The sequence below is a fragment of the Mus caroli genome, unplaced genomic scaffold (assembly GCF_978045245.1).
Source record: "Mus caroli unplaced genomic scaffold, Mus_caroli_1 scaffold_4, whole genome shotgun sequence".
Taxonomy (NCBI): domain Eukaryota; kingdom Metazoa; phylum Chordata; class Mammalia; order Rodentia; family Muridae; genus Mus; species Mus caroli.
This window is the reverse complement of record NW_028227259.1, coordinates 113,852,777-113,880,015: the sequence shown is the minus strand read 5'-3', so window position 1 is coordinate 113,880,015 and position 27,239 is coordinate 113,852,777. Positions and strand designations below refer to the sequence as shown.

General features: G+C 40.8%; 1 protein-coding gene and 1 long non-coding RNA gene across 3 annotated transcripts in view; one reads left to right on the top strand and one right to left on the bottom strand.

Annotated features, from left to right (window-relative positions):
- Positions 1-8,149: 8,149 nt before the first annotated feature.
- Positions 8,150-11,121, bottom strand: LOC110288838 (uncharacterized). Its single transcript, XR_002377303.3, has 3 exons — positions 11,045-11,121; positions 8,541-8,667; positions 8,150-8,422 (listed from the first exon to the last, which is right to left on the bottom strand). It is a non-coding gene; the product is annotated as an uncharacterized LOC110288838 (long non-coding RNA).
- Positions 11,122-11,176: 55 nt separating this feature from the next.
- The window catches only part of LOC110288839 (zinc finger protein 431-like), a 46,435-nt gene continuing 30,372 nt past the window's right edge, over positions 11,177-27,239 (top strand). Inside the window, exons 1-4 of one of the 2 annotated variants that reach the window (XM_085837002.1) lie at positions 11,177-11,578; positions 21,971-22,097; positions 22,286-22,346; positions 23,495-23,700. In XM_085837002.1, the coding sequence (XP_085693128.1) occupies positions 11,576-11,578; positions 21,971-22,097; positions 22,286-22,346; positions 23,495-23,700 (397 nt within the window). In that variant the 5' untranslated portion in view covers positions 11,177-11,575. Of the gene's footprint in view, positions 11,579-21,970; positions 22,098-22,285; positions 22,347-23,494; positions 25,047-27,239 lie in introns of those variants that run through there. The other variant, XM_021155077.3, reaches the window with a different exon arrangement.

The window sequence follows — 27,239 nt, the reverse complement described above, 5'->3', positions numbered from 1 at the left end:
TTCTTGATTTTCTTGTGTTTTGCAAATTGTATCTTGGGTATTCTGTTTCTGGGCTAATATCCACTTATCAGTGAGTGCATATCAAGTGAGTTCTTTTGTGATTGGCTTGAAACTAACTTTTCAATGTGTTATTTCCTGAAATTTGCCCTAGCAAACCTTAAACTAAAAAGTGTTATTTCTCTAGAATGTGCTCAACAATTAATTTTGTATCAGCAAATTAAGAGAGCAGCTTTCAGATGCACACATTCATAGTTAACAGAGTGTGCTATTGAAACCTGTTGTTAAGGGCAATACATATTTCTTTGGTCTAGTCATCTTGATCTACTACAAATTTGTTCATTATTAGAAAATTTAATTTAGCTAAATTATGGATACAGTGATACTGTGAAATGATGTGAAGAAAAAAACTGCACTTTTGAGATGGCTCAGAGGTTGAATGCACTGACTGCACTTCCAGAGGTCCTGAGTTCAATTCCCAGCAAGCACACGGTGGCTCACAACTATTTGTAATGTGATCTTAGTGCCCTCTTCTGGCGTGCAGGCAGAACACTCTACAGAATAAATGAATAAATCTTTAATAATAATCATAAAAAAGAATCAAAATGCAAAACTCTTGCCCCCCAAAAAAGGGAGAATGCTTGTCTCGTCTTCCTAAGAAGGTAGGTGAAATTTATTTGAGATGGCAAAAGGCTCTATGGGTGTTTGAAGAAGATGACATGTTACCCAGATGCTTTAATTAGCATCCAAAATACAGATCATAATATTCACTTTTGTGTGGGAGGGCAGTCATGAAAAATACATGTAATTGGGTGAGTTTGCACATCCTATCCTCCAGCTAGAGTACTGATCTCATTGGGAATAGGCTACTGAAAATGTGCTTCAAAAGCTCACCGTGAAACAATTTTTTTTTTAAATTAAAAACTCAGAAACATTTTTAACTCTTTTATTTCTAAAATATATACACATTATATAACTATTAAATTATTTATAAAGCGATTATAAAATATTTTCTAATAAAATAAGCACCACACATGAACATTTGTTTAAAGGAAATTTACTGTACACAGTATAGCACCTTTCTCAGAGTTAGTCTTTCATCATCTTATTATATGAAATTTGTTCAGTAGAAACCACCAGGGGGTACCCTCAATGTTGTCTTCCACTTGTGTCCTACTTGAGGTCATGCAAACAAGGTCCTGGACAGAAGGTGACACTAGAAAATAGAACTCTCTAGGAATACTGCCTGCTATTCGACAAATTCAACAGGAAAAAAACATAAACTTTAACAAAGAGAAAATGAAACAGAATAAGTCATTCAGTACTGTGGAAGAGAAATAGAGATCCTGGTGAAAACAAGAGACTGCAATTCTCACACCTCCTACCCAGCAACAGTCTCCTCTACCACATCTACTATGTGTGAACTCCCCTATGCCTATGTGGAGAGTGATGCCATGACATGTCACTGGCATACCTGCTGCTGGTCTATGTCTTAAGTGTGAAAATCTTCAGTCATGAGGAACAGTTTTCTTTAAAATAGCATCGTCAGGAGGAACAGAAATGACGAGGCCCCACACCACTCCTGCCATCAATAATGGGCCTGTTCTCCACTGGCAGCCAGCACTGCCCTTCCTCCTTCCTGCCTGTGCCTGGGTGATATCAGAAGAATCAAATGCATAAGTCTTTTCTCAGGAATGACATTCAAAGGATGTGGCTGAAAGAATAAGAGAAAAGGTTTCACTAGGCAAGCATCTACCACAAGTCAGCATGGCTTTATGGGGGCTTTGTGTCTCAGCTCAAAGATGCTTAGTGTTAGGAAATTGTGAGGTGAGAAATAGGCAGTGCAGGCCCATTGACAGCCAAGAGAACTGTCAGCTTGATGGCGTGAGTAGTACATAGCTGACAGCCAGTCCCACCATTACACATCTGTCACATTGGAGCTGTTTTGTGCGAGTGCCAACAACCCCAGAATTCCTGGTCTCTTCCAAGATGTCCTTGTGCTCATAGCCTCATTAAGGAACTGACCTATAGTACACTTAATTCACATAAAATATTACTACGGGTGCCTCCTTAGCATAGTAGGCAGCACGTCAGTCTCATAATCTGAAGGTCCTGAGTTTGAACCTAAGAGGGGTCAACCTCAGTTTTATTTATTTATTTATTTTGTGGTTTTTCTAGACAGGGTTTCTCTGTATAGCCCTGGCCATCCTGGAACTCACTTTGTAGACCAGGCTGGCCTCGAACTCATAAATCCACCTGCCTCTGCCTCCCGAGTGCTGGGATTAAAGACATGGGCCACCACACCGTGCTTCAACCTCAGTTTTAAACACTAATACTTAAATCTTTAATTTTAGCCGAACAGTGGTGGCACATGCCTTCGATCCCAGGTCTAGGGAGGCAGAGACAGGCAGATTTCTGAGTTCTAGGCCAGCCTGGACTACAGAGTGATTTCCAGGACTGCCAGGGCTACACAGAGAAACCTTGCCTTGAAAACAACAACAAGCACAACAACAACAAAATACTTACTAACACTAATTTGTCAGAGACCATACCATGAGAAAGCAAGCCCTTCACAATCTCCCACCCTGACAGGTCAAATGGCCTCATGCTAGGAGCCTGTTGTCACTCCCTCCTCCCTGTTCTCTTCCTGGCACCTGAGGCTGTAAAAGCTGAATTATAGTCCCCTCTTCCCTATTTCTTCCTGATCTCCCATGACTGCCAAGGACATGAGTTACACCTGAGCCCGGCCTGATACCCCAAGGCTGTTAAGGAGGATCTATGTTCCGGAGATAAGATGCAGAGTGCGGGCTGCCTGGAGCCTGACTTAGGCCCTCATGTCAGCAAATGCCTACTTCTTTATTCTTTGTTAAATTTCCCCTTGACCCCTCCCTATTCCCCTCATTGTATGCTTTAAAACCCAGCTCTCAGCCTAATAGATGGAGACCTCAACAAATCTTGCTTGGTCTCTGCTTCTCCTTCCCTTCCTCTCATTTTCTTCCAGGTTTGCAGTCCCCCTCCCACCCACGAATAACTGAATCCCGCTGGACGAGACTTATTAAACTCTGTGCGCCAGGACTTGTGTTCCAAGCTTTATAGGGATTATCTCATTGTAGAAATATTTCCATAAAAAAACAGCTTTTACTAAAAATATTTTGGTACCTAAGCTTTAGTTGGCTGAAAATTGTACATATATGGAAAACACAATTGCTAAGGAGACTTTGATTAAATGAGGCTTCCATTTTCTCTTTTTGGACTGTGTGTGTGCACAAACATTAAGTCTTCTAAGTGTGTTCCGTATGTACTTTTGTACTGTGCTCTGTCCTTCAGTAGACTAGTAATCCTTTATCCATGGGAAATGAATGACGAGACTCCAGTGGAATAGCACCAAGCCTTATGCATGCTGTTTTCTGTTCATGAATGTTGGTGATAACCTTTAGCCTTTAAATTAAATACAATAACAGGTTAACAGCAATGTTAACTGCATACTACAGTAAAAAGTAACACAAACTAGCTGTTGACCCTTAAAATATTATGTGCACAGTTCTTCCTGTGACGATGCGAGATGGCAGTGCCACACCACAGTAAGGTAAAGGGAGCCAGAAAACACAAACACTCTGGCAGCAAGGGTCATCTGAACACAGCTGCAGTGACAGTAAATTTGAGACAGAGACAGTGGTAGAGCAACACATGGGTGGGTGACACATGCAGACTGGATGCAGGAGAAAGGGATGGTTTACATCTTAGCTGAGACCAAGAAAGACAGCACAAAACTGTGCTTTGGGGTCTTCCTAAGCTAGTAATGGCACGGATCTCATTCAGCTTTTCGGGAAACACCTACATTGCTCAGGGTGCCTTCACATCCACCTTGGTCCCACTTCTCTGAGCTTCTGCAGCCCTCACTTCCTGTCTATTGGGTGCCAACTAGCTCTGTCACTCATCTCTCATATTGATAGCCCCTTCTTCTCTGGACCACAAAAAGGTGGTATTCAGGCTCTTCTGTAGACTCCTCTGATGCTGGTATGTTACCCCTCCATTCTTCTTCTGAGAGCTTGTTTTGTCATATGAACAATAGGGATTATACTACTCACATGATATTGGCCAATGTGTCCATTACTCTAAATAACATGCAAAGAGATTGCTATACTAATGTTAGTTATCTGTCATGCAATTTGCATAATTCTACTAAAGTATGGTATTCATGTAACATTTATTTTTAAATTTTTTGACAAATTATTAATTTTTATTGTGTGTATAGTGTCTGATGAATGTGTGGGCACATACATATAATGGCACATGTGTGAAAATCAGGACAACTTTGTGGAATTGGTTTTTTTACCTTTGCCTAAGCTCTGGGATTGCACTCAGGTCTTTAGGTTTATGTGATATGTGCTTTTTTTTCCTCTCTGAGCCATGTTGCCAGCCCTCACATAGCTTTCTAGAAGTGTATTTTTAAGGAATAAACATGGAACAATCTGCCCAGTCCAAGCCTTGACCAGGGACCCATCTGCTACTTCTACATCATCAGCGTTAGCCCCTAAGGCAGCCCTCTCCAAAGACCCAGACACTCAGATTTCTTTCCTAATTTTGGGATTAAGCCACTGAAATACTAGATCCTCTGTGCTGTAGAGTAAATGTTTATGTCCTCTGGAAGCTGCGTGTGGTAACTGGGACCACAGTTTAATGTGATTATGAGCCTTTGGCAGATTATCAAGTCACAATATGTATCCCTCATGGAGTACTCATGAGTGTGGTTTTAGCCTTAGAAAAGAGACCTGAGAGCTCCGGTATTCCTTCTGCCATGGGAACACAGGAAGAAGATTGCAGTCAGGGAATGGACATCTGTGGACCTCAGCAGATACCTAACCTGGCACCCTGACTTAGTATTTTCAGTGTTTCTGTGCTGGAAATTTATGTGACTTTGCTATAGTGACAGACTATCTCTGTTGGGTCTTGGAAGTGGAAATATGCATGTGCCATGCACCATCTGCAAAGCAGTCTGTAGTGTTGGGTAGATGGCAGCTTTATGAGAGCAAAGACCAATGCCCACATGGTCCTGTACAAGTGAGGCAATACCTTTTGTCCCCAATTTCTTGTTTCTAGCTCTACTCCTTATAGTAGGAGTCCTACTAAATTGGAAGATGCTAGTTCTCTGTCTTTCTACTCCTATCTTCCATCAGCTATTTTTTCCTTTAAAGTACAAGAATATTCTACCTTCAGTGTTCTTTTCTTTTATTTATTTATTTATTATATATAGGTACATTTATTTATTATATATAGGTACATTTATTTATTATATATAGGTACATTTATTTATTATATATAGGTACATTTATTTATTATATATAGGTACATTTATTTATTATATATAGGTACATTTATTTATTATATATAGGTACATTTATTTATTATATATAGGTACATTGTCGTTGCCTTTCAGGCAGCTGTCCTGACAACTGTGCTCCCTGCTCTAGTAAAAGTCACAGTTCCTGATTTTATCTTAGACCCTTAAACTTAGAATGTGTAGAATGACTACTGTTTTCCTCATCAAATCCAGACAGGTCACACCAATTTGCTTCTATACCCAAATTCACCCTACATCTCACACACTCATACACACTCATACACACTCACACACACTCACACAAACACACACAAACTCACATGTGTATACACCTTCTTGATTCTGTGAGACTGGTGTCCAGCCAGCTCTAAGATCTGTCTGTCTCCCTCATACTCCACAGAACTGAGATTACAAACACATTGGATCCATGCCTAGTTTTCATGTGGGTTCTGGGCATTTGAACTCAGATCCTCATGCTTGTACAAAACTCATTTCACCACTGAGCCATCTCTTCAGTCCCGCTAATTTGTTGACCTTAGACAAAAGACTGGCAGCTTAAAACAAAGCTTTTGTAGAATGCATTCTTCCACCAGCAGGCTCTCAATGTTGTTCCAGTCTTTTAATTCTTTAATTGGTAGAGAAAATGAACCTAACCAAGTCTCCTAAATGGCAAGTAAGGGGGCTGCTTACTTCGTTGTTTACTGTGGCCTGCTCAGCCTGCTTTCTTTCTGCCCAAAGGACCACCATCCACAATGGTCTGGGATCTCCCACATCAGTGACTGAAGAAGAAAATGCCTTACAGGCTTGCCTACAGCCCAATCTTATGGAATTTTTTTAATAGATTGCTTTATTTATTTTATGTATATGAGTTCATTGTTGCTGTCTTCAGACACACCAGAACAGTGCATCAGATCCCTTTATATATGGTTGTGAGCTAACATGTGGGTGTGAGGAATTGAACTCAGGACCTTTGAAAGAGGAGTCTGTGCTCTTAACCACTGAGCAATCTATCCAGCTGCCACAGCCCCCCATTTTTTTTAAAAAAGATTTATTTATTTATTTTAAGATTGTATTTATTTTATATATTTATTTTCAATGTCTTCAGACACAGCAGTATCAGATCCATGGTGGTTGTGAGCCACCATGTGGTTGCTGGGAATTGAACTCAGGACCTCTGGAAGAACAGTCAGTGCTCTTAACCGCTAAGCCATCTCTCCAGCCCCTATGGAACATTTTAAAATTGTGGTTCTCTCCTCTGACATGACTCCAGTTTGTGTCAAATTAACAAAAAACTTTCCAGAACATAAATGTTGACCAAAAAAAAAATTCTGAAGAATAAACTTATAATGAAAATCTGGGGGCTGGCTCAGTAGTTAAGAGAACCATCTCACATTTCACAACCATCTGTAAGGGGATCCAGTGCTGCCTTCTGGTATGTCTGAAGGCAGTGACAGTGCACTCACATATATAAAATAATTTTTTAAAAAAGAAAATCTGATTTCCTTTAAAAAAAAAGATCTTATCTATGTATCTATCTATCTATGTATCTATGTGTCTATGTATGTATGTATGTATCTATCTATTTATTCATTTAATTTACTTTATGTATACGAGTACACTGTAGCTGTACAGATGGTTGTGAGCTTTCGTGTGGTTTTTAGGAATTGCATTTTGGGACCTTGCTCAACTCAACCTCACTTGCTTCTGTTGGCCCTGCTTGCTTAGGCCCTGCTCGCTCTCTCCCAAAGATTTATTATTATAGATAAATACACTATTGCTATCTTTAAACACTCCAGAAGATGATGTCAGATGTTATTACAGGTGGATATGAGCCACCATGTGTTGCTGGGATTTGAATTCAGGACCTTTGGAAGAACAGTCATTGCTCTTACCTGCTGAGCCAACTCGTCAGCCCAAAAATCTGTTATCTTAACTACTAAATTCTTCATTTTAGTTCAGTATGCTTGGATCTTAGCCTGTGAGTCTTTCAAGGAGGGATTTATATATTTTTTTAGTAGTTTAGTGTTAAACTGAGACACATAAAATAAATGTTTTTTGAGAGTTAAAGACAACTTAATGCGTATAATGTATGGTTTATCCTATTACCAAAGTACAGGTGACATGGTCTATTTTGGACGGTTATTGTACACACAAGGCTGTGTGTAAAACTAAAGTTGATGTTCCGACATTATAAAGACAGAATTGAGCGGTAGAAGTTCATGGTGATGAGAATGAATGGGAAGCACCTTGAGTCTCTCATTTGAGAGTTGAATTGCTTTCTCACAGATCTGCAGTACAGAGGTGAGGCTTGTGTCAGTCTGTCCCTTCTTTGGCCTCCCCAAATAGATTATATACATTCACAATAGGAATATGAAGGCACAGAAGAAAGATTTATTTGAAAAAAAAAAGGGGGGAAGCTCTTTTTCTCCTCTCCTCCCCTCCCCTCCCCTCTCCTCTCTTCTCTCAGTACACATGGTCCCCCTCTCTGTCTCTCTCTCCCTCTCTGTCTCTACCCCCCCCCATGCCTTCTTTCCCCATGCAAACTTCCTTGGCCTTGGTCCTTGGGGCCAGTGAACTTGCCCACCAGAAAGTATCTTCCCAATAAACTTGCATTTAATATATACATATATGAAATATTTGAAGAAGCAATTTCTGATAAATTTTAAAAATTAAGATTGATACCAGCTACATAATTTAAAAACTCATAAAATGTTAAAAAGATAAATAAATCTGCAAATTAAAAATATAAAGCCCTTTAATAGCTTACAGTATGAATATAACAAATCAGAAATTAATGTCTTGTAAACAAGTAAAAATTCTTATAAAATAAACAATAATTATAATAATAAGATGGGATGATGATAAAAGGCTACTTACATTTGAAATAAAAGGAACTAACATGATTTTATGCAAATGAGTACAACATAAAACAAAACATAATTAACTATGCATTTGATGTTAGACACATGCCAAGGTGTAGTAAATCATAAACGCAGTGGCTTCCATAATACAAGGAAATGAATCATGTGACAACTCCAGCTTGTGATCCTACTTGAAAGCGCTGGATCCACGGGTCTTCTGCCTCTGGTGTTTAAAATGAAATATTGCAGAAATCTGTGTGGGCTTGTTGACTGAGCCATTGTTGACTGCCCTCCAATTGTCTACCCATCTGTCTTCCCACCCAGACCCAGGGAGGACTCACCACTCCAGCTTCCACTGCTCAGTCGCCTGCTCCTCCCCTTTGTGTGCAGTGGCCCTGTGTTCACCAGGTGGAGACTTCAGAGGTTGCCTGAGCTCCCCTCCCAGCACTCAATAGACACTTCTTCCTCCTGGAATCAAGGTAGATGGCTTGCATAGCCCTTGACTCAAGTTGTAGTGGTGTTATTAATCTGTCTCACAGGAGAAGGGTGCCCAGAATATTATCAATTACAGAGGGGTTTTAGGAAACAAGAGTTTTGTTTTGTGCCTTCATGCTGGGTTCAGGCAAACTACAGCTACTTTTCCCCTGGTAGGTCTGAGACAAGCTGGGAGAAAAGCAGGAAACAAATGACACACACTGTGGAGCACTATTGTTAGCTGGCACATCTTTCTCAGTGGGAAGGTGGAAAAACAAAAACCTGTGCACACACACAGCTATATTAGTAAAGAATCACTTGATGAACAGAACTGAGAGAATGAATCTCTGTATGCATGTTGAAAGTGAATTTATTTGAATATCTCACAGTCTAACAATGGCTGTCTACCAATGGAAAGTTGAAGAATCCAGTGTGGTTCAGTAAATGTGGTTGGATGCCTCAGTCTTCAGTATATACTGGTGTTTCAATGAAGTTGGCTTTTTAATGCCAGGAAAAGAAAGAAAGAAAGAAAGAAAGAAAGAAAGAAAGAAAGAAAGAAAGAAAGAAAGAAAGAGTGAGTTCCAGGACAGCCAAGGCTACACAGAGAAACCCTTTCTCGAAACACACACACACACACACACACACACACACACACACAAACACACACACACACACACACAAGAAGAAGAAGAAGAAGAAAGGAAAGAGGGAAGGAAGTTGTTAGCTAGATGTAAGGTAAGTAGACAGAGAGAACCAGCTCCCATCTTCAGTGTCCTTTCTCTATGTAGCCCACCACCAGAAGCTGTGGCCTAGAGTAAAGGGGGGTCTTAGCACCTCAAAAAAAATCCAGATTAAAGAAGGGTTTTCACAGTTCAAAAGCTATAATAAAGAAATCCCTCCACAGTACCCAAACTCTTTCAGTGTTAGTTAATTCCACATGTAGTCAGTTTGACTACAGGAATAGCCATGATGCAAGACAAGAAGATGAAAGAACGGAGAAAGATGCCCCCCGCCCTTGGTCAGCAAGGTGAGAATAGGAGTCAATACCAAGACAATGAAGAAAGGAAGCACTGGGATTTTATTGAGGGAGTCTGGATACGTTCACATCTAGGTTTTCCTACTCCTACACATGCTAAGTTAGCCATTGTTGGACTACAGCTTGTGAAATATTCCAATACATCCACTTTGTACATACCTAGATTTACCCTATCAGGTCTGTTCATCTAGAGAACCTTCACTAATACAGTTCTATGTGTGAATGTGTGTTCACCTTCCCACGGAGGAAGGTGTGCTGGCTAACAGCAGTGCTCCACAGGGTTTGTCATCTGGTTCCTGTTTGTCTTCCAGGGTTTACATACCTACCAGCTGAAAACTAGCTGCAGTTTACCTAAGCCCAGCATGAAGGACTCAACCCAAGTGAAATTTGAGTATTTTCGGGTTTATTAGGAGCAGCTCTCTAGTGGATTCACTGATCCCAAGGAAGCAGAGAGTTCACTAGTCCCAAGAAGGTCAGAGAAGTCATGGGATGGGAGAATAAGGAGCAGAGGTGGGGAGAAAGAGCCAGCAAGGCAAGCTGGGAGAGAAAAATGCAGGGGAGTAGGGATTGGGAGGGAAAAGGAGGAAGAAGGAGGGAGAAAGACTGCAGAGGGAAGAAAGGGGAGAGAGATTGAGACAGAGAAACAGAGAGACAAAGAGTACAAAATGTCTGGATTATGTAGGAAGGGCTTCTAGGAAGGGCAACCCTGGTCCCTGGGCTGGAAGTTCAAGGTACAAGGTGGGGTCTGCCACCTTGCCCTGTAACAGGTGGAGAGTGAGGAGTGCTGGGAGAACCTGGAGGCCCAGCTGTAACCTTCCCAGCCTTGAGCAGACTGAGCAGACCTTGAACATTCACCAAGACAACCCAGGACAGTGACAACTGTCTTTGTTGCAGTTGCAGGTTCTCATGGGAACTTAGCTGTTTTGGCTGCCTGCACTGACATTGCTCTACAACATACTGCAGCTGAAGAAGGGGGTTTTGTAGGTTTTCCCTTTATAAACACAAACTTTATTATTAAACTTTGAGCCTTGATCAGAACCTTTGCTTGGCTTCATTCTTCTCTCACCCCAATACCAATTCATTTCCAGTTCAGGTTTCATGTATACCCAGTTTGCCTTTGGAAGGTGAATGGCTCCACCCAGCCAGCTTTGGTGTGTGTAAATATTATGCAGAACAGCCTCTGAACCTTGGTGTCTCAATCCCAACAGCAAGAAAACAGAACTATTGTTTGCCCATGACACTCTTTAATTATTAATATTCTGGGCACCTATTCGCTTGTGGGATAGATTGATAAATCCCATGCAAGTTGAGTAATGGGCTATGCAAGCTACCTACCTTGATTCAAGGAGGAAGAAGGCAAACAAGATAGTGAGTGAGGGAAGCTCTGGCTGAAGACAGGCCCTGGCCTTCACAGGGTCACCTCCCACCTAGGGGAGGAGCAAGGGGCGGAGCAGTGGCAGGGGAGTGGTGGGGCCTCCCCGGGGCTGCGCGGGGAGACAAATGGGTAGCCTATTGGAAGGCTGCGCGGGGAGACAAATGGGTAGCCTATTGGAAGACCGACACGAATACTACAGAATTGGAAAGCCCTGCAGGTCTGGACTTGAATCTTGTTGGGCTGAGAACATCTACAAGGTGTACCTTCAGAACACTCTAACCCTAAGGGGGGTGCTCGAGTCACTCAAGACGTATTGGCCAATCAGAGTCTCTCGGCCGACCTGCAAATCAAAAGGAAGGCGGGGTTTTCCGGGTGCAGTGGCGCCTGTTTAGCTAAGTTGTGGTACGGAATAGATTGGCACCTTGATCTGCGCTCTCTGTCCTGAGGCTGAATGCTGTGGAGGGTGCTCAGGCAAGCTCCGAAGTTGCGACATGGTGAGTACAGGGTCACTGAAAACAATGGGGAGAAACCGGGGTCTGAGTGGCGCGAGCTGCTGTGGTGGGTCTTTCCCGGGGCTGCGTGGGAATCCGCGGCCACCTGTGAGGTCCCCTGAACTCTTAGCCACTCGCGGGACCCAGCTGTAGCGTCTGAATAACTTCACTGTGGGGGCTGCATGTGTGCAGAGCATTTGGCTTGTGTGTAGAAAGATCTTTGGCGTGATCCCAAACTCGGAGAGTCCAGGACTTTGTACCAGTTCTGTTCTTAGCACTTGAGGTTAAGGTGGACAATCCATTTGTAGTTAATTTTGTGGAGGTTGTAAAAGGCATCTCATGTGCTGGGTAGCAAATCAATGTCAAGCTGTGATGTTAAAGAGTAGAATTGATGATGTAAAGGATTTAGTAAAGCTTAGGAAATAGTAAGGCACACCAAGTATAATTTAGCTGAGGGAGGACTGCCTCACACCTCACAGATAAGTACTATGCCAACCAGGGCAGTTAGAGATTAGGATGCTAGGATACACATGCTTGTTCACCAGCATTGTCCAGAAATCATAACAAAGGAAACAAACTTGATTTATAATCTGCCACTAGGCCCATCTCCTTATCGAAGAGCAGGCCTCTAACCAGCTGCTCAATGGGGCATTACAGGATCACAACGAACAGCAAGGCCTCTTGTGCCATAAGGTTCAGTTTTCTTGAGAAAAGCATAGTTCTGCCACACTAGCTAGATGACATGTAGTGACAACCATTTGAAAACTTAAAATAACAAAACAACCCACTACCAGTGCATTGAGTGCAGGCCTGATCCAGCTACACTTTCCCTGCGGTCCCCATGTCTGGAGCAGGACACAGCTCCTTCTGACACTCAGGAACATGCTTGGCAGAGCCAGTCACAGCTTGGGCCTAGTTCTTGGGAGCTTTCCCTGAGGCCTTGGGTATAGAGAGAAAACAGGGCTCCTTTACTTCTTTTTTTTCTTTGTTTGTTTTTGTTTTGTAGAACATGATTTTAATATTTTCAATTGGTAATATTTTTAAAACAGAATAATTATTTTAAGATATATTTCTCTGTTATATCCTCCTTTTCATTTCTGATTCTATTAATTAGGATACTGTCTCTGTGCCCTCTGGTGAGTCTGGTTTATCTAGTTGATTTTCTCAAAGAAACAGCTCCTGGTCTTGTTGATTCTGTATATAATTCTTTTTGTTTCTATTGTTTGATTTCAGCCCTGAGTTTGACTCATTCCTGACATCTCCTTTTGGGTGTATTTGCAGAGCTCCTTCTCTAAATTCAGGAATACACTTGGGAGAGCGGTTAATGGTCTGGGGCAGGGCCTTTGGGAGGGGTTGAATCAGATTCTGAGAGCACAACTTCCCACCATATGGGGCTGTGGTTATCAGTTCCAAGGCCACTAGAAGTTTGGTCAGAAATGTTTTTGATTTACACTGAGTTCCCCTTGTGCAGCAGTGTTTGGTTAGCCTTCCCTGAGTGTGTCCCATTGTCTGATGTTTCTGTGGACTTCCTACTTTCTTCATCTTCCTGCTGACTTCAGAGGTGTCTCCCATCTCCTTCCTTTTCCCTCATGTCAATCGTGTACAAGATGGTATTCTTAAGAAGCTGACTTAGCATAAGCCATAGCTTGTGTGTGACCTCCCCACCCCAGCTTTCATATTCTCTACCTTTTCCTTTTCCCATGTTTTTCATCATCTGCAACCTTCCACTTAGGACACTGTCACTAACCTGCTGTGGTAGGGCACTGGTGTCCTTAATAAACGATCCTGGAATATGCTTGCTGTGTAAATTTTCCATGTATCTTAGTGGCTAGACTTGTAGACTCCAGTCTGTATTTAAGTTGTTCAAAACTTAACCTGGAACCTGAACCTAAAAGAGACTTAAGGGTGGCAGCATATGTGGAATGCAAAATCCATCCTAGTCTGGCTCCTCTTTTAGCCTTAATCAGTGTAGCTGGTCTTTGCTACTTTATGGTTTCTTCTTTTTCCCCTCCCTTAACCCCTTTCCGTGACCACCCCCCCCCCCAAATGTTTCACCCCCTCACACCAGACAGGAGAGAAACAGAGATGGAGGAGAAAGAGATCCTTGACTCTAGTTTCTGTCCTTGTATTGGATCCCCCAGCATGAGTCAAACAGTCTCTGATGGGGGAACAAGGATTAAAAATAGGAAAGGCAGAAAGAAGATGCAAAGCCAAGAACTAGATTTGGGAGAACTGCTGGTTAATACTGCTGCTGCAGAAGCCAGCAGCAACCACCAGCCTTGAGTTTATTTTTCATAGTCTTTTTATACCCCACAGTACCGTGGAAAGCAAAGCCACAAGCTAACAGAGACAATTTCCTGAAATGTATACAGACTATCCATTCTTTTCCAGAGGCACCTCCCTTGAGCCTCAGCCTCTTATCATTCCATGCCTCATCAGACAGGGAAATCTGCCAACAGACCCTGACCCACTTTGACTGCCTGGGTACAAACAAAGAGTAAGGTCAGTTCTAAGGCATAAACAAAGTAGAAATGTAAGAAAAAGGGTGTAAACAAAGTTCCCAAGGATCACTGTATTCAGGGTCTTATCAAGATGATCAAGATATGACAAGATACGAGGAATACATTCCTCAGCTGTACTTTTTTTGAGCTTACTTCCTTGACCTAGCCCAGTGTCAAATATTCTTGCCATTTTTTCCTAGGAGCGGTTCCAAGAACTGGCCACACCTGGGAGAGTAGAAGATTCTAATAAAATACTCATTTACCATGCTAGGGCTCTGTCTGCCCTTAGAATGGGCTGGAAGGGGAGAGCTGGGAAGGTCTGTGCTGTCTGAGTCATTTAATCTCTACTTCTCCTGTAGGAGAGCTGCTACTGTCCTCTGGGCAGCCTAGCAATCAGGAGTAGTAGCTTGCAGGTTCTTTCCATATTCTCCTCTGATGCAGTTCATCAGAGAGCTGTGAGTGAGACCATAAGCCATGCCATTGTGATTGTGGCAGCCACCAGGAAGATTAGGTTGGCTAAACAATCTGATTAGACTGTGATGGACTGTGAACCAGACTGTGTTTCTTTTGGTACATGTGGTGACCTGGGCAAAAGGCCTTGGCCTCTGTGTGGATCCCCTGGGGAGGAGGAGGTTCTGCAGCTCTGGCCATAGGAAGCTGTGAACACTGAATATGAAGGTGGCACATGATTGTGTATTAAAAATAAATTCTGGGGGGCTGGTGAGATGTCTCAGTGGGTAAGAGCACCCGACTGCTCTTCTGAAGGTCCAGAGTTCAAATCCCAGCAACCACATGGTGGCTCACAACCATCCGTAACCAGATCTGGCGCCCTCTTCTGGAGTGTCTGAAGACAGCTACAGTGTACTTACATATAATAAATAAATAAATCTTTAAAAAAAAAGTTAAAAATAAATTCTGATAGCAGTAGGTTGAGATTTTCCATAGATATTAACTAAAACTAGTTTAGGCCACATTGTGTTATAGTTGATATAAAACTCTACACATTTAATATATGTATTTTGATACATTTGGATATAATACCTACACTCAAGCAACCCCATTGTACCTAGTTCTTATAAAAATGACAGAGTTGTCATGGATCCCAGCAGTTTTCTCAGTATAGTTTCCATGCACTTGAAATTAGTTTTAAGAAGAACCAGAATTCTCATGTTCACTGCAGTTGTATTCATGGTAGCCTAAATATGAGAATTACTTCAGTGCTCATTTGTTGAGGACAAGCTGGCTTCCTCAAGGAGAAGAGCTAAAGGAATTAAGACAATAGTAAAGTACTTGTAAAGACTCTCAAAGTCAGTGCTGTATTGGTCTTAAAAACGGCATGTAATTACAGCTTAAGCATTGTCAACTCATTTCGTTTTCCATATAATTTTAATATTTAGTGTTCTCCTATGGATATGAGAACTTGAACCATCTTGTGTACCTTGCATGTAGGAATGGAAAATGAAGGGTGACCATTTAGCTCAGTCAAGTCAACAGGATCTCAAGGGAGAGAAAGGATTGAAAAGAAGAACATTAGACAACACGATAACATTACTCTAGCCAGTGCTGAAGCTGAAGTGGGTCTATTTTTCTTAAGCCTGCTCTTATACCATTTAAGTCCATACCAATAATAAGATCAGTTCTAGATCAAGGAACTGAGAAGACAGTAAACAAAGTCCAGGGATGGTTGTTTTTAGGGGCTTAGTAGGATGACCAAGATAAAAGGAATGCCACACATTCCTTGGCTGAGTTTGCCTAGCTTGAGCTTTGTATTAGCCCAAATGTAAATATTATTTTCTGAGCCTACTTCCATGTCCTAGCTTAATGTCCAATTCCTGCCAAATTCCTACAGAAGGGCAGAAAGCACAGAATCTAGCTGAAGAAATCACATTCAAAGAGTTTTTCTAATGTTTATTTAGATCATTATGTGGAGAAGAGAAATGAACTCGCAAGTTTTCTGTAGCAAGAGTTGTTATAGATGGGAAGCAAATGTGGTATTATAGTATACTGTAAAAATGCAGAGAGTGGCTGTATTTGGATGGTATGAGAGCTTTCTGTCTATGCGTCATGCTCCATGAAAAAGTAAAAATGAGTTTAAGAAACGGACTGTTTTGTTTGAATTTAAATACTGATGATATATTACAATTTAACACACAAATGAACACACAGTTATCTTAAATAACTGACTCATCTCTTTGTTTTCTCTGCATTAAGTCACTTATTTTAGATAGTAACACTTTCATTTTTGCTTTGGAGAATGTGTTTAAACACAACATTTTTATACATTGGTTTATTCTTAATGCATAATATCATTATTGTAGCAATTTTGTACAACATCACCTGTTTATTTATTTTTTTAATTAATTTATTTTTTTTTCTTTTTTCGAGACAGGGTTTCTCTGTGTAGCCCTGGCTGTCCTGGCACTCACTTTGTAGACCAGGCTGGCCTCGGACTCAGAAATCCGCCTGCCTCTGCCTCCGGAGTGCTGGGATTAAAGGCATGCGCCACCACGCCCGGCTTACCTGTTTATTTTTATTGACTACTTATTTAAACATTAGTTTTCTTGAAAACAATCGAGAGTATTTGTTTGGGATGAAATGAGAAGCATTGTAATTTCCCATTCCAAACTAGTGAAAGCTAATACAAGAAAATGACTGCTTTTGTTTCCTACTTGATATATATTTCACATTACTGAGAGGAAAACTTCTTACTTCACAGATGTAGACTGGGCCCAAGAAGAGCTTATCATGAACTCCTGTTTTGCTGGGTATTTGATCACATTGTGAACCCAGAGAATATCCAATTTGGTAGAGGGTGTGGGAAACTGTTTCTAATTGGGGGGTGGCTCAGCCCTTAGTATACACATTTGCTCCCAAAGGATGGAGATAAAGTTACTTTCAGAAGGAAGTACTCCTGTTTGAAAGCAATGTCTAATTGAGTGGCTGAAAAAATGATGAATCACGCAAAGATCTGACAGAATAGGATATGCTCAACTCTCAAGAGAAGAGAGAAGAGAGAAGAGAGAAGAGAGGCAACATAAGAGGAAGCAGCACCCTCTCAGAGCGTGAGAGGCAGAGGCAGTTTTACCTGGAGAGTTTTACAGAGTCAGGCTAAAGAGAAAACAAGCTAAACACAGGTGAAGAAAGAATGAGCCAGAGAATGAGAATGTGCCAGAAAATGAGAACAGATTGCTGGAGTTCATTTGAGGCCAAGCACAGCAATTCAGTCAGAAGTAAAAGATGTCCAGTTGAATAGGTTACCATGAAGAGGAGTTTGAGACAGACCAGCTGAGTTGACCAGCCAGCCAAAGTTCAGAAAGAAAAAGAAAGGGTGATTTTATTCAGCAGTTAAGTCTCAGATACTCAAAACATTCTAGACCTAGATAAGATTGTACAGAGGTTAGAAGCTTTCAGGACTAGGTCTAGATTATCAGGAGGAATTGAGCCTCCAAGATGATATGTTTACATTCCTGTGTGAGGGTCACAGTCTATAAAAACAGAATGAAAACTGTATCTGTCACAATCATACTGTCCTCTCTTCACTATTTTGCTTTTCTTTGTCCATTATTGCTTCCCTCTTTTGCATTTTCATTTAGGCAATATTGAATTAATTTTTAAATTGAAGGTAGGTTCTCTCTCATACAATATATCCTGAGCACTGATTTTCCTTCTCTACGATCCTCTCAGCTACTGCCCCCACAATTCACCTATCCTCCTCTCCCAAAGTTCCAACACCCCCTCACCCCATTTACTCTTCAAAAAGGAGCAGAGCTCCACGAGAGGACAGTCTAACAGGATAAAATCAGTTAGACAAACGTGAAACCTTCATATTGGAGTATGCAACCTGCCACAGACCCTCTCGGTCCCTTGTCTGTGTAGAATGAGTCTCTGATTACAGGTGGACAAGGAGTTGAAATGAATGAGAGACAGATCAAAATGAGAGGTTGTGTAGAATCTGAATGTAATTTGTCAAGTCGAACATCGAACTTTTTATACAGAAGAATAACAAGAAACCAGGAGAGATACATCTGCTGAGTTACAGTGACACAAAATTAAGGAATGCATACATCAAAAGAAGGTGGGGACCAGGCCACTGCCACTAAGAAGGGAGCCAGGTGTAATGCTAGTCTATCATTAAGCCCACCACCAGGGTTTCTTAGTAAATGCCTGATTTATGCTGTTTCTTGTGGCCTAATGAGGAAACCTGTCTCAGGGGGATTCCCTAACTCTTTCATGGTAAACCCACCTATTCTCTAGGCCATTGTGAATTCCTTTGTCTGGAAAGACTGGCTATTGTCTCAAGTAAACTTTCTGTAGACCAGCCCTGAGCTATTCTGGCTCCTTTCTTTGTAATGTGTCTCTATTAGAAATAAATTTGAATGTTACTGAATAGATAACCTTCTCACTGAATTCCTACTGAATTCCAAGTTTGTCGGCTTCAGGGATTTTCTAGGATGTTGGAACACTGGTGAAGGCTTAGCTATGTCAGAATTCAATATTTAAAGGCACTTATAATAAAATAATAGTGAAAGAGAGCACATGTATCCATACACCAGACTAACAGGGGGATAGGGTATGATTATATGGGTTATGAGAATGCCAAGGTTCCAGGAGGTTGAGTTTCTGTGAAACTCTTTGCCTCCTGAGTGCTTCCAGGCCTCTCAGCCTGCCAAGCAGGCTTCACTGGAGTGTGCATAGCAGCAACCTGATAGGAGGAAGACTCAAGATCAAGGAAAAGAATCTGAGTTACACCTGTTTCCACCAATAGGAATCCCACAAAAACACCAAGGTAACAACCATAACATGTCAGCAGAGGACCTGACACAGACCCACGCTGTCTCTATGCTTGCCATTTAAGTCTCTGTAAGGTTCCTAGAAATCCAGTCAGTGTTAGTCATGGGTTCCCTCTCATGTCAAGGGTCTCAGGTTAAACCAAACATTATTGGCCACTCAAATAAGTTTCTTACCATCATCCCCCAGCACATCTTGTAGGAAGGACCAATTGTAGGGATATGTGTATGTGTGTGTGTGTGTGTGTGTGTAAAGGATGGGGGTCCAGGTTTCTCTTTCTGTAGCCTTTTCTCCTCAAAGAGACTAGAACATAGAGGTTAACTAGCCTGCACCACCTTGATTTCTGCATTCAGTGAAATGTGTAGAATTTCTCCTCATTGATGGGGCCCTGCTGTCAGTTATCTGAGAGCAAAGTTTTGTCCTAGAATCAGCATGGATTGTTTAAGGATCTCCAAAACCACCTTGGCCAACAGCTCAACCATATGTAACCCATTTCCAACATTGAAGCCCTGGTTGGCTACAAGGATGGTCAGTTCAGACTCCATATTCTCCATTACTCGGAGTCTTCATTAGGGTCCGCCTACCTCTGCATCCCTAGTGCTGGGATTAAAGGCATGCCCCATGACACCCGGCTTACTCTTTGATTTTACATGATGTAGCAATCAAGAGTATCAGAAGAGGGCATAAAGACATGGCTCAGCAGTTAAGAGCACTGTCTGCTTGTTCTTCCATTGGCCCTGAGTTCAATTCTCAGCAACCACATGGTGGCTTACAACCATCTGTAATGGGATATGATGCACTCCTCTGGTGTGTCTGAGGACAGATACAGTGTACTCATATAAATGAAATCAATAAATCTTAATTTTAAAAAAGAGAGTAATAACAGACTTTGTACATTTGAAGAATGTATGGGCTGCTGCAGACTATTAGGGTCATTGAAGTTAAACTCAGTGCATTTTCATCATGGATGACCATGACCAGAATGTAGTTGATTGAGTCAAAATCTCCCAGATAGGGTGATGTCTTTGAACACTTGTTTTTCCTTTGTAGCTTTCTTTGGGAGAGCTTATAATGTTAGGGTCCAAGAATCACTGAAGGAAGACCCCAACTCAAATAGTATGCAAAAGTGTTTTATTCTGCAGAATTCTATCATATAGGGGCCTACCATTCCCTGGGATGGATACAGACATGAGCTTTGCAAGCTCAATTTAAAGCCAGTTAGGGGAGTTCTAGGGAGCAGTTGGTGAACTTAATTCTGCTTGGTTGACTCAATTTACAGGGGTATGGGTGTCTTTGGGATTGGTGTAGGTTCTGTGGAATTTGGGAGACTTTCCAGAACCAATGCTAAGTAATCTTGGTTCAGATTTGGCTCAGGCCTGGTGGCAGAGGCAGCTCCTGGAAGCTCCTGATTGGCAGTCTATGAGGGTAGTTTTCCTGGAATTGACTTGTTTGGACTTTTCTAGTTCTGGGAAACAAACTTAGGCCTAATCTCCCAAATTGTCAGTTTGCAGCTTTTCATAGATTCAGCTTGGCTTTGGCCAACTCAGTCTTAGTCGAAGTTTTGGTAGGAGGAACTTTTCTAGATTGCTTATTGGGAATGAAATTTGAGTGTCTATAGACTCAACCCATTTCCTGTCTGTGTGTGTGTGTGTGTGTGTGTGTGTGAACTGTGTTGTGATTGGATGTGATTAGTCAGCTTGCTTCTTTTGTTGTCCTGCCTTCACCATTATAGACTTTATCCCCTAAATTACATAAGATGCAGTTGAAGCAGTTGTAATTCAGTGCTAAGTTATTTTGTAAGCTCAGTGTTTTTATAATTTTAAATTTGTTGTTTTTGTCTTTGAGGACATCATTTCTCTGTGTAGCCCCGGCTGTCTTGAAAGTGTAAGCACATGTGGCCTCAAACTTAAAAGTCCACCTGACTCTGGCTCCAGAATGCTGGGATTAAATGTGGGCCAACATGCCTAGCTTTTTCTTTGTTTGTTTTTATATCATTGACTGATGGGCTTGCAATGTAGATTTTGGTACATGTCAAGCATATGCTGTTGTGTTGATCTTCATGCATGTTTTGAATTTTGAAATTTGGCAGAGAGAATTTTCTGTTTCTCAGGATGGCGTGTATTCATGACATTGATACTGCCTGAGCTTTACTGCCTGAGCTTTCTGAGTCATTGGATTGCAGGTGCATAGCATTCTTCCTACCTGTTGTGTTTGTTTTGATTTTTTAAATGAATATGAATATTTGAGTCTATGCATGAATATACACATCATGTATACCTGGTCCCCATAGTAGTGAGAAGATGGGTTCAGAATTCCCGAACTTGAAGTAATTGATAGTTGTGAAGCCCCCTTGAAGGTACTGGCAATTGAGCACAACTACTTGCAAGACCAGGAAGAGCTCTTCACTGCTGAGCCATCTTCTGTCCCATGTAGCATCAATATTGACATTGCCAATATTTTCATCTGTCTATTTGTATCTGTTTAAAGATGCATCCCTTTTTAGTAAGATCTTGTTACTGTTACAGATTAAACTGGGACACGTCTGGAGGCTGGAAGATGAATAAAGAACTGGAGTGAATGTGTAATTCTTTCTAGGAACTCCAGTAAAAACATCTGAGTCCTTTCTATCTTTCTTGTTTGTTTGATTGATTCTTACAGGTGAGACAGGGTCTTAATATGTACCTCTGGCTGTCCTGGGTAGACCAGAGATATGCTTGCTTCTGTCTCCTGAGTGCTGCGATTAAAGACATGAACTAATATGCTCAGCTTGCCCAATTTCTCTGATGTGTGCTCAGTACTGCTTCTCTCTCTCTCTCTCTCTCTCTCTCTCTCTCTCTCTCTGTCTGTCTCTCTCTCTCTCTCTCTCTCTGTTAATAAGCATTTCTCTAGTAAGGCTAAATCCTATTCTAAAAGCAAAGAAATGAAAAAATTGGACCTTATTACTCAGTTTCCTTCTAAGATGACTTGGTAATTGCTTTAGACCTTCTTGGTCATGAAATAAGTAGGGGAAGCACCAGAATCATACAAATATATTGTCAATGAAGCATACATTTACAGTGATGTCGGTGTCATGGTTTCTGTTGTACACATGTATGGAACGTTTTAGGATGCATTGACCTATGATGATGTGTATGTGAACTTCACTCAAGAAGAATGGGCTTTGCTGAATCCTTCACAGAAGAGTCTCTACAAAGATGTGATGTTGGAGAACTACACAAACCTCATTGCTGTAGGTAAGACTCAATTTTCTTTCACTTTTTAAAATGAGGGAACAACTGTTTCCTTGTTGTTGATGCTTTTCTGTAATTTCACTTGAGAATGAGGAAGAGTGAGGTGAATAAATCAGATTTACTAAAGATAGTAACTTAAATTTGCCTAATTTCCAATAATATATCATACATTTTCTGGTACTATCTTTTAGGCTACAATTGGGAAGACCATAATATTGAAGAACATTGTCAAAGTTCCAGAAGACATGGAAGGTAATTTTCATGTTCACGTTGGTATGGATATGCTTCTAAAGAAAAGTTAATGTGTCCTGGAACTTTTAAAGACAAGCAACAGTGTTAAAAAAAAAAAAAAAAAAAAAAGCAGTTCTTTAAGTGTGTTGTTTAAATTCTCACAAATCCCCATACCTCAATGTCAGGTGTCTGATTTGTGTTTTCAAGGCATTTTTCTGAAAGAAAAGACAAGGAAACAATGCCTCAACAGATATTACCATTTGAATCATAGCCACATTCCAGCTACTCTGTGGAAATGCCAATCTAGTCTCATACCATTCACATACTGCCAAGATATATATTAGGTGATGAGTGCATGTTTGTAATAAGCAAATGTTTCATAGGAAAGCTGATTACTCCTATAGTAACATTGCTAAGTTTAAGTGAGTGGGGCAGTTTATGAGAGTCAGGAATGTTGTTGAGGAGAAAACTTAATGCTTATACCATCTGACTATGATGGACAAACAACCAAACTTCATGAATGTAATGTGGAAATCTTTCATTTGTTATTCCTTTTTTAATACGTATATCCTGTGTCCCAACTGATACAAGCCATGTGATCATAGGGATATTGAAATAAGCAATGTACCTCTCTCTCTCCCAGAACAATTGAAATGTATGTAGTAGTCCACACTTGAGCAAACCTTTTCAATAGATACAAGTTTACAATTAGTTTATTTTCCAATTTCAGTGGGAATATATTTCCAACTCACACTGCAGAAAATCCGTATGAGTACTAGGATTGTAGAAATTCTTTTCTATATGTCCTGGTTTACTTTGCCAATGTAGGGTGAAAAATGTAGTGTTTTTCACAATATAGAAAGTTTATGCATGTACTCAGTGTGGTAAAGGTCTGAGTTCTTCCATTTCTCTTCAAATTTGTGAAAAATATTATAGAGAAGAAGGATTCTACAAATGTAAGCCATGTAATAACACTCTTACCAGTACAGGCAAGCAAAACCAAGCATAATGAAGGGGAACCCATGAATGTAAACAAAGTGATAAAAATCTTAAAATGTGATTCTTCTTTCCAATTAGACCAAATTGTAAAATTAATTCCTACAGATAAAAAATATTCATTGGTATAGTGAATGTGGCAAAGCTTTCACATGTGCCAATTACCTTTGCAGGAATGACAGAAGTCTTACTGGAGAGAATCCCTATGAAGGCATTCAGTGCGGTAAAGCCTTTGTTCTTCACAGTAGTTTCCGAATGCAGAAAATAACACACACTGGAGAGAAACGCTACAAATGCAGTCAATGTGGTAAAGCCTATGCAAGACCCCATACTCTCCAAATACATGAAAGAACACATAGTGGAGAGAAAGCCTATGAATGTAAGCAATGTAGTAAATCCTTTGCTTCTCATGGTCAACTTCGAAAACATGAAAGAATTCATACTCGAGGGAAATGTTACAAATGTGATCAATGTTCTAAAGCCTTTGCATACCCTGGTAATCTTCGAATGCATAAAAGAATGCATACTGAACACAAACCCTATGCATGTAATCAATGTACTAAATCCTTTGCTTCTCGTGGTCAACTTCGAATACATGAAAGAATTCATACTGAAGAGAAACCCTATGAATGTAATCAATGTAGTAAAACCTTTGCTTGTCATGGTCAACTTCGAATACATGAAAGAACACATAGTGGAGAGAAACCCTATGAATGTAAGCAATGTAGTAAAACCTTTGAATCTCATGGTCAACTTCAAATACATGAAAGAATTCATACTGGAGAGAAACCTTACAAATGTGATCAGTGTGGCAAAGCCTTTGCACAACACGGCAATCTCAAAATGCATAAAATAACAACACATACTGAAGAGAAACCTTACAAGTGTGACCAGTGTGGTAAAGGCTTTGCATATCATAGAAGGTTCCAAGTACATAAAAGAGCACATACTGGAGAGAAGCCCTATGAATGTAAGCAATGTGGCAAAGCCTTTGCATGTCAAAATTATTACCAAGTACATAAAAGAATACATACTGGAGAGAAACCCTATGAATGTAAGCAATGTGGCAAAGCCTTTGCATATCAACATTATTACCAAATACATAAAAGAATACATACTGGAGAGAAACCCTATGAATGTAAGCAATGTGGCAAAGCCTTTGCATATCAAAATTATTACCAAGTACATATAAGAATACATACTGGAGAGAAACCCTATGAATGTAAGCAATGTAGTAAATCCTTTGCTTCTCGTGGTCAACTTCGAAAACATGAAAGAATTCATACTGGAGAGAAAAGTTATTAATGTAGACAATGTGGTAAAGCCTATTCACAATCAACTTGCCTAAAACTACATAAAAGAAGACATACTAAAGAGTGACCCTATGAATATATCTAATGTGGTAAATCCTTTACAGTGATATTGAAAGGTGTGGTGGTTTAAATATACTTGGCCTGTGGCAAGTGGCTGTATTAGGAAGTATGGCCTTTTGGAGTAGATGTAGCATTTCAGAAAGTCTGTCACTGTGGGCTTGGACTCTGAGATCCTATGCTTAAGCTCCACCCAGGGCAGAAGAGTCTTCTGGCTGCCTTCTGAACAAGATGCCGAATTTTCCTTTCTTCCAGCACCATGTCTGCTTGGACACTGCTGTTCTTTTCATCTTGATGATAATAGACTGAACCTTTGAATCTGTACACTACCCCCAATTAAATGTCCTTCATAAGAGTTGCTTTGGTCTTGTTATTTTTTTTCACATCAATAAAACCCAAAATAAAACGAACAGCATGACCAGGCAGTGGTGGCACATGCCTTTAATCTCAGCACTTGGGAGGCAGAGGCAAGTGGATTTTTTTGTTCAAGGTCAGACTGGTCTGCAGAATGATTTCCAGGACAGCCAGGGCTACATAGAGAAACCTTGTCTTGAAAAACCAATATACATATATAGCATAAAAGATAACACATTGGAGAGAAACTGACAAGCAGATATTTCTCTGCATGTTTGATAACAGAAATAACATGTTTTAAATAGTCTCGTTTTTCCTTCCCCTCTCCTTCCATTTTCCACATATATATTCTTCTACATCTACTTTTCCTTTCCATTTCCCCACCCCCATGAGGACAGTATATAGTAAGATAGAATCTCACATGTAGTGGAGAGTTGTCTTGAATTAAAAGTCCTCCTGCGTCTACCTCTTGAAGGTTAAGATTATAGTTGTGTGTGTCATGCCTAGGTTTTTCATGGATGTCGAACCCTTAGCTAGAAAATAACTCTCTAATCTTTGGGAAATTGCTAAGGTGATGACAATATTGATGAGTAAACTCAGAAAGTACAATCATGCCTCTACTTCTGTTAGCTCCTGCAAGCCCACTACTGTAGGGATATGGAGTAAGCTTAGGCATTAATTATAAAGCAGCTTCTTTCACTTGAGACAATAAGAGGTGACCAAGATGGACTAGAGATTGAAGCACCATAAAGGCCTCTCAAGCCATACAAGGAGTCCAGTAGATGCTCTAACAGAGTAAATGATCCTTGGCTGAAGAGGACCAACCCCATTGTGTTATAAGTCTAAGAGAAAGGTCCAAGGTGTTCCATGGAATGTGTTGCTGATGCATTGAAGCAATTCGAGAAAGATCACTGTTATGTGACTATTAGTTTTTGAAATGTTTAATCCCAAGCTTCTTCAGAAATTGTAAGGTTCATAGGAAGAACAAACACATAATGACCAGAATGCCTTTGGCTGTGTTACTGATTAAAAAGGGAAAGGAAAGTCTTGTGAGTTTTCCTAAAAGTTTCCCGCCTGTGTTCTTCTACATCATGCAAAGTCTGAACTATGATTGGTCTCTGAGGTCTTGCACTGTTTCTCCTTGGTAATGTTGCCTGATGAGCAGGTAATGAATTCTGGTCTTTACTGTGCATGCAGAGATCATGATTTTCTAACAATTCAGTGTGTTTTCTTAGAGTCAACATTGTATTGAATATGTAAAACATCTAAACTGATTTACAGTGTAAGGAGGATGTGTCTGGGTTCTGTGCTGTTACTACACAATTCTACATGCTTGAGGGTAGTTTAACTTCACTACATTGTTTTGGCTGCTCAGTATTATTTATTGACCATATAACTACCAGAAAGCCATTTTACAGTGAAACTAACTTTTCTTCTTTTTTCTTTTTTTTCTTAGATATTTTCTTTATTTACATTTCAAATGCTATCCCGAAATTTCACTATACCCTCCCCCCACCCTGCTACCCTACTCATCCACTCCCACTTCTTGGCCCTGGCATTCCATTTTACTGGAGCATATAAAGTTTTCAAGACCAAGAGGCCTCTCCTCCCAATGATGTCGGACTAGGCCATTGTCTGCTACATATGCAGCTATAGACACAGCTCTGGGGTGTACTGGTTATTTCATGTTGTTGTTTTTCCTATAGGGTTGCAGAATCTGTTAGCTCCTTGGGTACTTGCTGTAGCTCCTTCACTAGGCGCCCTGTGTTCCATCCAATAGATGACTGTGAGCATCCACTTCTGTATTTGCAAGGCACTGGCATAGCCTCACAAGAGGCAGCTATATCAGGGTCCTGTCAGCAAAATCTTGCTGGCATATGCAATAGTGTCTGTGTTTGGTGGTTGATTGTGGGATGGATCCCCGGGTGGGACAGTCTATGGATCATCTATCCATTCATCTGAGCTCCAAACTTTGTTCTGTAACTCCTTCCATGGTGTATTAGTCAGGGTTTTACTGCTGTGAACAGACAGGATGACCAAGGCAAGTCTTATAAAAAACAACATTTAATTGGGGCTGGCTTACAGGTTCAGAAGTTCAGTCTATTATCATCAAGGTGGGAGCATGGCAGTATCCAGGCAGGCATGGTGCAGGAGGAGCTGAGAGTTGTATGTCTTCATCCAAAGGCCTCTAGTG